The 15,775-nt window shown below is 41.9% G+C and overlaps 1 protein-coding gene across 3 annotated transcripts in view; it reads left to right on the top strand.

The window, feature by feature from the left end:
• Nucleotides 1–15,488, top strand: part of LOC147637821 (uncharacterized) — a 125,156-nt gene extending 109,668 nt beyond the window's left edge. Inside the window, exons 4-6 of one of the 3 annotated variants that reach the window (XM_086799656.1) lie at nt 7,627–7,829; nt 8,173–8,547; nt 8,630–8,725. In XM_086799656.1, coding sequence (XP_086655782.1) covers nt 7,627–7,829; nt 8,173–8,496 — 527 coding nt within the window. In that variant the 3' untranslated portion in view covers nt 8,497–8,547; nt 8,630–8,725. Of the gene's footprint in view, nt 1–7,626; nt 8,027–8,172; nt 8,548–8,629; nt 8,726–15,341 lie in introns of those variants that run through there. The other 2 variants (XM_086799663.1, XM_086799662.1) reach the window with 2 other exon arrangements.
• The last annotated feature ends 287 nt before the right edge of the window (nt 15,489–15,775 follow it).

Raw genomic sequence — 15,775 nt, 5'->3', positions numbered from 1 at the left:
AAACAGTGGACATACCCCCCGTGGAGGATCAATTGCAGGAGCTACAGAGAAAATTGAGCTAAACCCTTCATACCCAAGGTAGATTAGGTCATTGCTAACAAGCCTATCAAGTCAATTTTGATTTCCCCTCTCTCTACAGCCCACAAGGGCAGGCGGCGCATTCCTCTGCAGAAGGATGGACAGTTTCATTTGATTTCATGCAATTCACTCATTTGGACACCAAATTGAATGATTTAAAGCTTGGAGAGTTTAGCAAATACATTTCTAAGGACTTGTGATGCTTGGTTGCAGCTCATTTCATGTATTTGGAGCTCATTGAAGTGATTTATCAGAGGTGTGCAGGTTTGCAGAAAGTCTGTCCAAAAACAGAGCAGTTTTAATCAAGGCATTAATCCTTGTCTATATCAAATTGGCCAAATTCCTCTGGTACAAGTAGAGTCCTATGAGTTGCTAAACTTTTGAATCAAAAATTTTTGGATTTGGAGAAGATTTGAAGGAGATAATGCAATTTTAGTGAGAGGTGGTACCTGACAGGTGCAGAAAAATTCAAACCAGAGGTTACAAAAATTGGTGGTTCTCATTCCCCTTTAAGAATTGGATCAAACCCTTCTAGGATATGCTGGAGAAATGTGTTGGGAAGCCAATTCAAGTTGAATCATTGAATTTGGACAAGATTTGAAGGATTTAGAGCATAATCTTGACTGGTTACTGGCGAGAATTTACTGGCGAGAAAAAAACCAGAAAATTTTTTGTGAAGGAGTTTCATTTGATTTCGACTTTGATCGAGTGTACATTGTTGGTGAATCATTGTGGGATGTTAATGCACACAATTTGCAAGCATTGGATGTGATTTGGAGAGATTTGGAGCATTACAGGTACTTCATACATTGTGATCGACGGGGTACATCTACTACAATTTTTTTGCAACAATGGGAGATGGTCCGATACAGATTGTTGGAGAGAAGCTTGATCACACTAACTTTCAAGTGTGGAAGTTTCGAATGAAGAGTTTTTTGAAAGGCAAAGGGTTATGGAGTCTCGTCTCGGAGGAAGATCCGGAGCCATACCTACCTCCTCAACCAAATAATGCTCAGTTACTGGCTCACAAGCAATGGGTAGAGCGGTCTTCGAAGGTGTTGCATTATTTTTCAATATGTGTCACAGATGCCCTGCTTATTCACATCCAAGATGCAGATACACCGAAAGAAGCATGGGGTATATTGTGCCGAATGTATGAGACAGACACTGGTGCAAGGAAGATACAACTAAAGCAACAGATTCACAGTGTCACACGAAGGAATAGGAGTATACATGAGTATGTTCAGGAAATCAAGGGTTATGCTGATTCCTTGTCATCAATCCATGCCCCGATGGATGATGATGATTTGGTTGCTCTCACATTGCATGGTTTGGGCAAAGAGTACAAATCTTTTGACACTTCCATCTCAGTAAGGTTGGGAGGAATGCCAGACTTTAATGAGCTTGTGTCATTGCTCATTGTGGAAGAATTGAAGCTTGGCCTTGGTGGTATGAGTGTTACAGGTGGTGCATCCTCGTCAAGCAATGATGAACATGCAAGAAATCAGGCTTTTTACTCATCTAGAGGCTTTCGAGGCAGGGGGAGATTTACCCCTCGAGGCCGTGGAGGACGTGGTTGGAATGACAGGTCTACTCAACCACAATCAAATCAGAATTTTCAGAATTCACAGTCATCATTTGGATCACGTGGAGGTCGTGGATTTCAATCCCATAGGGGGAGATTTGGAACAGGTGCTCGTGGTAGAGGACGATGGCAAGGTCCTCAACAAAATTTGAATGGGATTGAATGTCACTATTGTGGCAAACTTGGACATATGGCAAAAGATTGTTACAAAAAGCAGAATGATATGAGGAATGGAAGACCACAACATGGAAATTATGCATCTACCAGTAACAATGATGGGAGTTCGAATCATCTTTTTGCAATGAAGCATGTTATGGGGACAATGGATTCTCAGAATGCTGGAGATGAGTCATGGTATATGGATTCAGGTGCCTCAAACCACATGACATGTCATGGTGAGTGGTTTGAGAAGATGCAACCATTGGATACAAATGGTTATGTGGTCACAGGAGATGATACTCAGCATCTTATAACACATGTTGGCAGTGTGCCTTTGAGGATGCATGATGGAAATGTGAAAAATATGTCAGAAGTGTTATATGTACCATCCATTACAAAGAGTTTGGCATCAGTAGGCAAAATGGTTGAGCAGGGACTACAAGTCAGATTCAATGAGAAAGGCTGTTTTGTGGAAGATTTTAAGCATGGCTGTAGATTGATTGCCAAGGGCAAGAAGGAAGGAAGGTTGTTCAAATTGGATGCAGGCATACCAGAATTGAGCTCAGCCATGTTTTCAAAGAGCAATGGGATTGTGCAGGACATTGACATGTGGCACAAAAGGATTGGACATGTCAATATACAGAGATTAAAGAACATGCAAACAAGGGGCATTGTCAGTGGATTGCCTCGATTCAAATATGATGGACATATGCATGTTTGTGAAGCCTGTCAGTTTGGAAAGCAGGCAAGGTTGAGGTTTCCTAGAGAAGGAAACATGAGTAATAGACCACTTGAAATAGTGCACAGTGATGTATGGGGCCCTGCGCAAAATCCATCTATCAAAGGAAGTCTATACTATGTGACATTTATAGATGACTTCAGCAGGATGACATGGATATATTTTTTGAGAGAGAAGAGTGAAGTGCTGGAAAAATTCATGGATTTCAAAGCTCTTGTAGAAAAACAATATGGCTGTTGGATTAAGTGTCTGAGAACAGATGGAGGTGGTGAATACACCTCAAAAGCTTTTGAGCATTTCTTGCGGAAGCATGGGATAAGAAGACAGTTGACATGCAGGTATACACCTCAGCAGAATGGTGTGGCTGAGAGAAAGAATCGTGTCATATGTGAAGTGGCAAGGGCAATGCTCAATGAAAAGAGCATGCCAGATTACTATTGGGCAGAAGCATGTGCTACTGCAGTGTATATCCTAAACAAATCACCTACAGCAGCCATTCATGGAAGCACGCCAGAGATGCGGCTTACAGGTTACAGGCCAGATATTGGACATCTGAAAGTCTTTGGATGTGTAGCTTATGTTCATGTGCCTGATGAAAGAAGACGGAAGTTGGATCCTAAGGCAGAGAAATGTGTATTTGTTGGATATGCACAGGATCGAAAGGCTTACAAATGTTATAACCCTCAAACTAGACAAGTAGTCATCTCACGTGATGTAGTGTTTGATGAGCTTGCTAGTTGGTACAAAGCAAGAGATGAGGGAGTCATTGACACACTTGAGGCTAATGTACCTGTGAACTTGCCATCACAAGCAAGTTCTAGCTCTACTACTATGTCTGGGCCAGCAGCAGAAGCTGAGAGTAGTAGCAGTGTACGTCCATGGTCAGGACGATTGAGGCATGAGAGTGCGAGCACTGGGAGTAGTGCTATGGATAAAGGCAAGAAGAAAGTCGAAGGTATTGGAATCACAGGCTATGAGTCCTCTAGCTCAGAGAGTTTGGATGAGGAGCTCGGGATACCTGTTGTACGCACACCTGGTGCTAGGCAGGACAGATATGTGCCACCACATGCCAGAGTTACAGGTGTACAGAGTGACCCGCATGCATTGCGGAGATCCCAGAGAGTCAGATATCCAGTGGAGAGATTGACATATAGAGATTTTGCTATGCACTATGCATACATGACATCTATGGTAAAGCATGTGGAACCTACATGCTATACAGAGGCTATTGGAGAGCATGTATGGGAGAAAGCCATGGATGAAGAGATGGATGCTTTGGACAAAAATGATACATGGGAATTGGCTGAGTTACCTAAAGGAAAGAATGCAATTGGATGCAAATGGGTGTATAAGGTAAAGTGCAAGTCAGATGGCAGCCTAGAGAGACATAAGGCAAGGCTGGTCGCTAAAGGATATGCACAAACTTATGGTCTTGATTATGATGAAACTTTCAGCCCAGTGGCTAAGATGGCTACAGTGAGGTCTATCATTGCATTAGTAGCACAAAAAGGTTGGGCTTTACATCAAATGGATGTAAAAAATGCTTTCTTGAATGGTGAACTACAAGAAGAGGTGTACATGGAACAGCCAGAAGGTTATGTACATCCAAAATATCCGACTTTTGTTTGCAGGTTAAAGAAAGCACTCTATGGTTTGAAGCAAGCACCTCGTGCTTGGAGTGACAAGATCAGCAGATATCTTGTCAGTATTGGATTTGTGGTTGGAAATGCAGACTCTTCACTTTATGTGAAGAAGACACATGATGGTATCGTGATGATAGTCATTTATGTTGATGATCTGATTATCACAGGTGATTGTGGGAAAGGCATTGATGAGGTTAAGGCCTCTTTATGCAAAGAGTTTGATATGAAAGACCTTGGTGATTTGAGGTTCTTTCTTGGCATTGAGGTGATTAGAACAGGCAAGGGTATATGGTTGGTGCAAAGGCAATATGCACTTGACATGCTGGCAAAGTATGGTATGACAGCATGCAAACCAATGTTGACACCATTAGAGCAAAACATGAAGCTTAGGGCTGATTTGGGTGATGAGCTTGATGATATCACGATGTACAGGAAAATGGTTGGTAGTCTTATCTACATGACCATTACGAGGCCAGATCTCAGTTATGCAGTTGGTTTGGTGAGTCAGTTTATGCAGAGTCCTCGTAAACCTCACTTGGATGCTGTGAGACGGATTCTGAGATACGTCAAAACTACCGCGCATTATGGTCTTTTCTATGAGGCAGGAAAAGACATGCATGTCTATGGATATACAGATACAGATTGGGCCGGTAGTGCATATGACAGGCGGTCTACCAGTGGCTATGTTTTCAGCCTTGGTAGTGGAGCTGTGAGTTGGAGCAGTAAAAAGCAACCTACAGTTGCTTTATCTACCACAGAGGCGGAGTATCGTGGAGCAGCCATAGCGGCATGTGAGGCTATGTGGTTGAAGAAGTTGCTAGATGATGTCAGGTTACAGAGTGATATGAGAGTTGTCATTCATTGTGACAACATGAGTAGTATTCAGCTTGCTAGCAACCCAGTTTATCATGCCAGGACCAAACATATTGAGGTCCACTATCACTTCATCAGAGAGAAAGTGCTAGATGGGCATGTTGATTTGACATATGTGCAGACAGATGAGCAGGTTGCAGATATCTTTACCAAAGCACTTGGTAAGGATAAGTTCGAGTATTTCCGTACTAGATTGGGAGTCCTAGAGATGGACATGTCGAGCTTGAGGGGGAGTGTTGAAATGTCAAGCTCGTATACAGCTGGAGGATAGCACATGGGTGCTGACAGAGTGACAGTATGGTAGATAGATATCGTGTGGTGTGTTTATGACCGCGTCCAGCTGGTCATGTGTGTGTGGACATTACATTAGGTTTATCTTGTAGTGTGGACATAACACTATGTTGTGTTCCCTTTTGTGTGTGTGAGAGAGATGGTGACTATGGCTTCTCTCCTTCTTTATGATTGATGGTTATGGATTAGGGTTTGCTTCTCTTGTGTGTGTTACATCCTGCTCCTGTTTTTTATCACACAAGACTATTTTCGAAGCCCACCGATTCGTCTCTTCAAGATGTGTGTGAGAATCTCTCAAATATGAGAGAGAGAGAGAAATATTCTCTCAACAGCAGCTGCAATCTCCCTCTACGATGGCCTATCTCTTCTTCAACAATCGCTGCAAAATCTGAAGCAGCCTCAAAACACACAGAAGAGGATCTATGGCTTTATCTTTTCTCCCATGAACTCCTTTTATAGCTTCAGTCGGCGGCCTGTAGTCATCAATTGCTCACGGCTTCTTTCCCAGCGTGTCGACTCTTCGAGGCCTCACAGACATCGACTTTATCAGTACATGCTAGCTTGTCCCTTCTTCTTCGAGTATTCAACCACGAGATCACACCACCACAGTCTACTAATCTCTTATTTTCCATCCAACACTGCTCTCTTATTTTTCCCCACCACTTCCTTTTGTTGATGGCAACCTGTTATCTCTGCAGTGCCCACACGGTCCTAAACGATCTCCTCCATCTATAGTGATGCTTTCCGCCATGCGCAATTCTCCCATGCACCGTCTTCACCAACCATCGTTTGTCCAATTTTTAAAAGATTTTAAAGCCAAAGCTTAAAGCTTTTGAAAATAATAGAGTGAATATTCACACAGCCCATACACCATAAATATAATTAAATGGTTGCCATTAGCATCACTACATTGTCAATGTATCAACATGATTATGTCACTAGTGTCCATTGGACTATTGCAAGCCTTTTAATAACCCATCCATCCTCTAATCTTTATGATGAAGAAATCCTGTGCTAGTAAATAAACTCTCCCAAGAGATGCCACTCAAAATCCTATCATGTGTTTTGCTTCATGCCCCTAATAATGCAGTCACACCATGTTATATGTACAAAGATGATGACAACATAGAAAAAGAATGAATCCAAGATAAGAAACCTGACAGCAAACCAGTTGCCTATATATTAAAAAAAACATGACATTAACTATACTCTAAAACTATTTACATTAAGTCCTAGTATTTTTTTTTCCATTTTGGGGTTCTTAAAATTCACTTAACATATTTTTCCCACCCCTTAGCCTGTGGACATTCATGTCCTGCAATCTTCAAATAGCTGATGTATTGAATACCTGGAATCATCCTCTTCTTGGTTTCTTTCACATGTACTTGTTCCACACTTCTCCTCGTTTTCTTGACTGGTTGTGACCATCATCATATTTGCTACATATTTCTTTAGCCGATATCCATTGACTCTTCTCTGGTGCAGGGTTCCATTCAAATCCTCGAGCTAGTATAAGCCATTGGAGAATCTTTGTAGTACTTTGAAAGGACCTTCCCATATTGTTTGGAACTTAGTTTGGAAAGTATTATCTAGCTTGCTATCATATCAAAGTACATGATCACCCTTACCCAATGGCTTCATCTTTGATCTTCTCATTGGCCCTCCGTTGATTTTTTTTCTTGAGTCTTTTGATAGTGTTCAAAAGCATGCATCTTGTCTAACTCCGCTACTTAAAAGGAGCATGTTCCTGAAATAGTGTTGTGGTTCCTCATTTTCTTTCAATAAGAACTTCAAAGAAGTTAAAATTTGAATGGTCTATACTCACAAATGTGGCCACAAATCCATCTCGTCCCATCCGGCCTAGTTCTAGATGTGTGACCAGCTTGCAGTCTCTTTTGTGCTGCCGTCTATATAAATTTGATTAAACAAAATAACATAGATTAGAGAATAGTTAGAATCAATCTAGCAAAGTTCATATTAATTCTAATATACGTTAGCAAAGGCACACACCTTCTGCTGAGGAAAAGTGATGCATAGGCGTCTCTCCTTGCAGAAGTATTGCCATGTCTCCATGCACATATCAGCCCTCTTCTTGTTTGTCTCCACCATATAGTAGCATTTGTTTATTTTTCATATCACAATAAGCATTAGAATATACCATAGAACTTGTTAGATTTCAATGTTTTGTTCCTTTTATTGATTTTTTAACTTCGATCATTTGATAAATGACTCATGTTTTTATGGTACTTGAAAATCACATTCGGACCAATCAGAGGGTACACCGCCACCTCCTACTGGTGGTGGTTGGGGTACACAGAGTTCCAATACGGCACATGAACCCATTTACGATGATTTCTACTACGATGAGTCTATTATATGTTGGTGTGCTCGTTGTCGTGGAACATATCGAAGGCCACGACGGGAGTGCTTTTCACATGAGATGACTCATGGTACTTTTGAGGTAGGGATGTAGAAAGATACATAGTTGTCAATGCTATTAGATCATTACGTGCTGGTGATGAATTGCTGATCAATTATGGATGGCGTAGACCTCCACAAGCACCCTTAACGGTTGAGAGCTTCATTGTATACAATTCCCAATGTTATTTTGACCTGTTGTACCCTAATTCTACACTTTAATTTGCACCACGTTCTCTACTGTCTCTAATTTAATTTGATAATCATCTTTTATTGTTTTTAACTATTTTGTATCTATGATAATTATTGAATTCCATGCACATCTCTCTTTTCTTTTATATAGAAGCATGCTATTGATACAATCTTCTTTGGCTTCAAATATGTAGATTCCATATTATGACATCGACAATATCACAAATCAACGTTCACATGACGTATCTCACATGTCAATAGAGTGCATGAGGATCCTACGTAGGAGTGATCCTAATGCGTATGCAAGACTAAAGAAACAATATTCTCAGGACTTTAATGGGCGTGATGATATCTTTGATAATGACGATGGCATGTCTGATTTTATTGAGGATTGGTATCAAAATAATAGTGCGAGCGATATTCCTAATAACAACGAGAAGTATCTTCGAAGAAGCTCTAAAGCGTATCTACGCAGGAAGCCAACTGACACGACTCAGTGCAAGCTTACTTATTCTTAATCTTCAAAACCGTTTTGGATGGAGTAATCTATCCATTTCAGCACTTTTGAAGTATGTAACAATCTAACATATTTTTTTGTTACATTCTAAACATGGTTTCTTCTTATTGATCATATTTTTAATGAACTTTCAGGCTACTGTTCTTGCCGACAAGCAATTCCCTTCTTGCATCACATGATGAGGTGAAGAAGATGATAAGTAGTCTTGGACTTGACTATTCTTCTATACACTACAAGACAATGCTGCCATACACGCGTTTCATACACGCGATAAATTACGAACGCGTGTATGGTCGCGCTTGTATTTGAATAAAATCGGGCGCGTGTATTTTAGCATTTAACTTCGCGTGTATATTTGCATTTATCAACGCGTGTATAAACGCGTTTATATACACGCAGTAATACATGCATAAATACACGATAATATTCACGGGGTAATACTCGCTATTATACACGGAAAAATACACGATAATATTCACGGGGTAATACTCGCTATCATACACGGAAAAATACACGCCACTGTACACGGATTAATACACGCATAGCAGAGAAAAACTGAAAAAAAACTGAATTCCTTAACAAAATTAAAAACTATTTTCCTTAAACCATCTCATAGTACATTACAGTATACATCATTACACAATCCCACTACATGCATTTACAACAATGAAATATATTCAAAAATAAATCATGCATATGAGATGATAGAAATGTCATCAATTTAGAACATACAGTGACGGATTGGTTAGGGTTCGATCTCATCTTCAATAAGATCCATCCTTGTCAAACGATCAACATCAATATCCATTTGATCAATTGGTAAGGCTACGATTAAATTTATTCCACTATCGATATTCTGTACTCCATTGATAATGGTATCGATGTCCTGATCATCCTCATCATCATCACCATCATCCTCAATGGTAGGGTCATTCTCATGATCATGAGAAATGGCATGCTCATCCTCATTATCACGATCATCTCTTATTTCTTGATCATCGATCACAACATCTTCAATGGCATGTTCGACGTCATCTTCATTGCAGCTTGTTACATCCTCCATATGCTCCATATCAGTGAATGTATTATACATCACTTTGGAACGTGGTGCAATAGGGATGACGTACCACCATTTGATGTCATGCACCATTGGTAGATAGATAACCTACTCAAATACCCACAGTACAGTAATTAATTAGCATATCAAAAGTCAAGGGGTACGCGAGTTTAGATATATATGTACATGAAACACATTAGTAAAAAAATGCATACCTGCTCACATTGTTGTGGCAATACGAGCCTATCTTTCTTTGTTTGCCAGAACTTTGTAGAGTCAATAGTTACATATCCACTTGCATGGCGTTTTATCGTTGCATCAGGCCCTTTTTCCACCACGTTCATTTGCCATTTGACATCCAAAACATACACAAAGAAGCGACGAAAGTCAAGCCTAAATATGTCTTGGATTATGCCACAATAATCATCCATTTTTCCATTAGCTCCCTCAAAGCTACTAATGACACCGCAATCTTGTGTATTTCTCTTTTCATCAATTCTTTGTGTTCGAAAATGCTTGCCTTCACACCATATAGCATTGAACATAGTGCACTGGACCAAAATAGAAGCAATATTTGTGTAAGCAATGTGAATAAATATTAAAAGAAAATCACTTACAACTAATGCAAAACATTAGTTCTATGTACCTTTGACATGCATCCTCGTGCATACTCCCATTCTTCCGCCGTGATATGCAGCCCCTCGTCACTCTCTGCTCTCTCCATTTCCTCATGCAACCAATCAACATGGATATCATTCGGAAGTGTTGCTAGATGCTTAGGGTACGCCTTCCGAGAGCCATGTTGCCTCCGAAAGAGAGCTCTTTCTGCTTGCCTTTTTGTCTTTGCATCCTCATATCTTGTAACCCATCTGCTCATCACATCACTATTAAGGATACAAGTGAAATTGAGATCATCAATCAATGTTCTGTCAATTACTTTACTCTGTCCTTTTCCTTGAGGCACAATAGAGGTCATCCTCAAGTCCTCTTCATTGCTCCATAGTCGTGGCAAAGAGCTGTCCACCTGACCAAGAAATTCTGAAATATATACAAGAGACTCTTGTATCAACCAACCCTCGGCCATGCTTCCTTCAGGCCTTGCACTTTGCCTCACAAAGTCTTTTAAGGTCTTCATGAAGCGCTCTAGGAAGAACATCCAACGTGCATGCACAGTACCACATAAAGCAATTTCGTCCACTAAATGCACAATGAGATGTAGTTGACTTGTGAGAATGGTTCGCGGAAAAGTCTCCTCTACCAAACAAACCACCTCCACTGCCATAACACGCGCATCATCCAACGTGGCTGGATCAATTGCTTTGGAACTAACATATCTGAAAAATAAATAAATAGTACGTTATACCTCATGCACGTTCATTTTGCAAGGTATAATGAAGGGTGATCTGAGCATGGGTTTTACATACCTCACAAGCTCGCCCATCTTATAAATACATTTTTTCAAACTCTTATTCGCACAATGGTCGATGCTAGTAGGTAGTATGAACTGCGCACATAAGAGCACATTTATGGTTTATGGCATTACAAAATTTAATTTCAACGTACGTACAAGACTTGGAAAACACTTACTTGAAGCATCTTGTGCCAATCGTGGGACTTCAACCCATATAGTTGCTCAACGCCTCTTTTCTTAGTGGTTGTAAAGGCTCCCTTCAATGATCTCATGCATCCAGTGGGAGTACGCAAAGTGGTGATGGCCTGCTTTACCTGCTTCTCCTCTTTCTTTGATATAATCCATGGTGCAGGCGGAAGACGAACGTGCCCACCCACCTCTCGTGGCCAAGCTTGACGCATACGTCCTGCGACCCGCAAGTCCTCACGTACGCTAACATTGTCTCGTTTACCAGTAATATGTTCCCAAATACCAGATCCCACATTCTTGAAGATGTGCATGGGATCAAGAAGATGGTTGATCTTAAGATGGGTCCAATATGGCAGCCGGAAAAAAATGGAGTACCTGCACAAGGGATTGCTCTATGTGACCTTTAATCCAATTAGAGACTACACAAAACAAGATTGAAAAAACATCACTATACCTGTTCATGCCATCTGGAGGAAGAATAGTTGTAGACTCCCAAATACGCTTCCAATCTTTTGCACGAAGTGTTTGTGGAGGAATGTTACTCTTACTAGCAACATATTTAGGATGATCTGAGGGGAGAAATCGATGATGATTATCGAATATAGTCTTACACAAACCATCAGCATACTCATGTACTAACGAAGGGCCACAAACAGGACATGCATGTTTACCCGATGTTTTCAAACCTGTTAAAATATAAATAAAAGTTAGAATAATAAAGTCAAACCGTCTAATTAATATATATAGCCAATAGTAATAGAGTAGGGAGGTAATTAGAATTCTTACCAGAACAATCGCTGTATCCTGGAAAGTCATGCATTGTCCACATCAACACTGCTTTTAAGTCGAAGTGTCGAGAGGAGGGAGGCCTACTAATGTCCACCACCGCAACACCTCTCCATAGTTCCTCCAACTCATCAATCAGTGGTTCAAGATAAACATCCATATGCTTGACTTTATGTTTCCCTGGAATTAGAAGGGATAACATAAGATGTCCCTTCTTGATCGCCATTGATGGTGGAAGGTTATAATTCACCAGCACAACTGGCCACACGCTGTACGCGGTGCTTTTGAAACCAAATGGATTCACTCCATCCATACCCAGGCCAAGTCTCAAGTTTCTGGGCTCTGTTTTAAAGCTGGGCCACTCATCTTCAATATGCTTCCAAGCAGGAGTGTCTGCGGGAATTCTCCACATGCCATCATCCGATCGATGTGAGGAATGCCATGACATGAGCTCTGCTATGGATTTGCACTTGAACATGTGTTTGATGTGTTTGACGCAAGACTTTACGAGGTACATCAAAACTCTTCATATCTGTTCTGTACCTTGCTTCACCACAAGTGGGACATGTCAGAGCCTCCTTATGCGTCCCACGAAAGAGAATGCAATCATTGACGCATGCATGTATTTTATCATAATCCAGTCCTCCAAGAGATGTCACATAGCGCCTCGCTATGTCTCTTGAGGTGGGCAGTCTATTTTCCTTTGGAAGCATGTTTGACAATAGCCTGCATCCAATATCATCAATTATAATTAGTCTTAAATCCTAAACCTTAAACCACTAATTCAAATTTATAAGTTAGAATGCTTACTTCAACAATGCGTCAAGACTTGCATTGCTCCATCCATAAACTGTTTGTATATTAAGTAGTTCAAGGGAAGCACGTAAAACTGAGAATGTGCACCCGTCAAACACCGGTGTCGATGAAGCTTTATAAAGATGCTCTTGTTCCATATCATCGTCGTCCATACCTTTGGGATCATCCTTAAAAAGATTCCGCACCATATCATCAAGCACCTCCTCTTCCACAACTTCGTGGGGTGCAGGGCTATTGTCGTCCCTTTCCCACTCATCTCTGACATTAGATCCCGAAGCTCCAGCATCATCTCGTCGACGCTTTACGTGCTCTCGTCGCGCGTAGGGTACCATGTTAGGGTGTGGTACTGCATCCTGCTTCAATTTATCAAATTATATGTTACAACTCTATTAATTTAATTTGGATACCATGAGTCATTTGAATACCATCAATTTACATCTACTCACCTCTAAACCTGTTTGATTCCATTCTCCATACATGGAGATGTGATTCAAGGTAATTCGACGTGCTCGTACAATGCATCCTTGACATCGATTACACATACATTTGATCCGTTGTCCCAACCACACATCGCGATTACGATGATGCATTGTCTCATCTTCCCCAGAACTGCTTGAAGAGGTTGATGACATCCTGTGTACAAACCAGAAAACACAAACTCATTATATATTTTTAATGAAAGCACAAAAACGCGTGTATTCACGCGGCTATCTCCTAAAACTTGCGTGTATAAACGCGGCTACTTCCTAAAAAACGCGTGTATTCACGCGGCTACTTCCTGCAAAACGCGTGTATAAATGCAGCTGAAATCATGTACACGCGCAAATACCTGCGTTGATAAACGCGAACATAAACGCACCCATAAACGCGACGGCATATTTAAACTAAAAATAGCCCGCCTTCCCCAAATATAGATTTTGAACTTAGAAATCAACAGTGCATGCGTTTTCGCCTATTTTTGCCTCTTCCAACAGCAAGGAGGGAGCAGAGAAAGGAGCACACACACGGGAGAAGGAGGGAGCAGAGAAGGAGCAGAGAGGACTCACTTTTTCAGAGGTGAGTCACTTTGTCCTGTGCCTTGTCTCTTTTGTCAGATTTGTTTACTTTGCTCTTTGCTCTTTGGGTTTGTCTTTTTGCACACGATTGGGTTGCTGCATCCTGACAGGGGCGACAATGGCTGGTCCTTTTATAAGGACATTCTGTTTTTTGTCGGGGGTCGGTCTTTTCGAGAAATTTTTTTCGCAGGTCGCGTGTACGAACGCGTGTAGAAGCGCGTGTAACCTGTCTGCAGAGTTTTTCCACGCGCATATACACGCGTTTTTTGCCGGGTATATACACGCGTTTTTTAACGGGTGTATACACGCGTTTCTGCAGACAGAAAACTGCGGCGTTTCAGATTTCATGGTTTGCAGGCATTTGACTTGTGTAATGACAATGTGTGAGTCAATGATGTACATGATGATGTTTGCTGCAGGTTCTTTATGGATATTCCAGGTTCTTCATCCGATCCATTTGCGTATAGCAATTGGTTGATGGAGATGATGAATCACTTTGGGCGCCAACCTGGTCCGGTTGAGCTTACAGAGTATATGTATGCTCATCCCCCTCCTTCCCTGCCTGGTGTCTATACCCCTACCGCGAGTATCCAGGGCACTCCAGTGCCGTCTATTCCTCCGAGTCCGACGAGACGGCATGCAGCTTCTCCTCTTCCACGTCCACCGAGGAGACATACCTCGTCCCAGACACACTCACGTACACCCTCACAGCCACCATCACGTGCTCCCTCAGAGCCACCGTCACGTCAGGGCTCACAGCCACCGTCACGTAGACAATCCCCCAGTCGTGACTCCACCCGCAGCAGTAGGAAGAGTGGGAGTGGAGGATGCGGCGGGTGCTTTGGTGGGGGAGGTGGGGGAGGTGGGGGAGGTAGTAGGGCACGGGATGAGAGAGGAGATAGAGGGAGAAGAGTTAGAGGAGACAGTTCGGAAGAGGAGGAGATGAGAGAGATGGAGAGAGTGGTTTGCTATGATGTGACGGATAGGGGCGGGATAGTGATGGATGCGAGGGGGAGGGAGGTAATGGAGTACATGCGTGGGGTAGTATCAAACTCATATAGAAATTGTTTTATTAAATTTAAAGATCAAAATAGCCGATTAGTTGGGGAGGTGATAGAGGCTGTACACAGTCGGTACCCCAATCCCCCACATGCTACATTCTCGGATGTATGGGGAAGGACGCGAATAAGGGAGATCTTAAGTAATAAAAGATCTCACCTTAAAAAACTCGCGTACGATGACCGGCTAAATGTAGCTGCGGGTGGCTATCCTGCCGAGAAACCTGCCACTGCGCACAAACGCGAGTGGAAGGAGGCAAAGAAACGAGCAGAGGGTGGCGTGAAGAGCAGGCAGCATGTGGAGGCACGACGGATCCAGATGGAGACCGTTGGATCTTCGCATTTCGGATCTGGCGGCGTCGAGTCATGGGAGGCAGAGTTCGTAAGTATCCTGTCACTTTATTTGATTGTTTACTTAATTCATTGATTCTATGAATTGTTTTAATCTTACAAATTGTGTTGATTATGATACAGCGACGGGTTACGGGGAGGAAGCCCACAACCCACGATACTGCGTATGCTCGCCGGCATAGCAGACGTGACACGTGGGCCATCTTCAGAGCCGAGGGACGTATTACGGACGTGCAGTTTGAGTTGGCCATGAGACCATACGGTCGACAGGTACTTGAAAATTCGTAACGAATGGTTTTGGTTTATTGAATTGCATATATATATATATATATACTTATATACTATATATTACTTGAACAGGCACAAGCTGCTGATGATCCACCGGCCGCCGCTGCAGAGGGTGGACGTGAGCACTACTCCTCGGACATTCCGACCGATGCGAGCTCATCTGAGCATGAGGGGAGTACCGAGTCATCATCTGGGTCTGAGTAGTACTCAGATTTGTAGTATCACATTCCATATTTAGGATGTGATTGTATATATTTTTTTGTAAACTC

Source organism: Cibotium barometz, chromosome 6, assembly GCF_041138505.1.
Source record: "Cibotium barometz isolate CiBa-2024 chromosome 6, ASM4113850v1, whole genome shotgun sequence".
NCBI classification, from domain to species: domain Eukaryota; kingdom Viridiplantae; phylum Streptophyta; class Polypodiopsida; order Cyatheales; family Cibotiaceae; genus Cibotium; species Cibotium barometz.
Note: the sequence above shows the minus strand (reverse complement) of the source record. Positions and strands in the feature narration are given on the sequence as shown.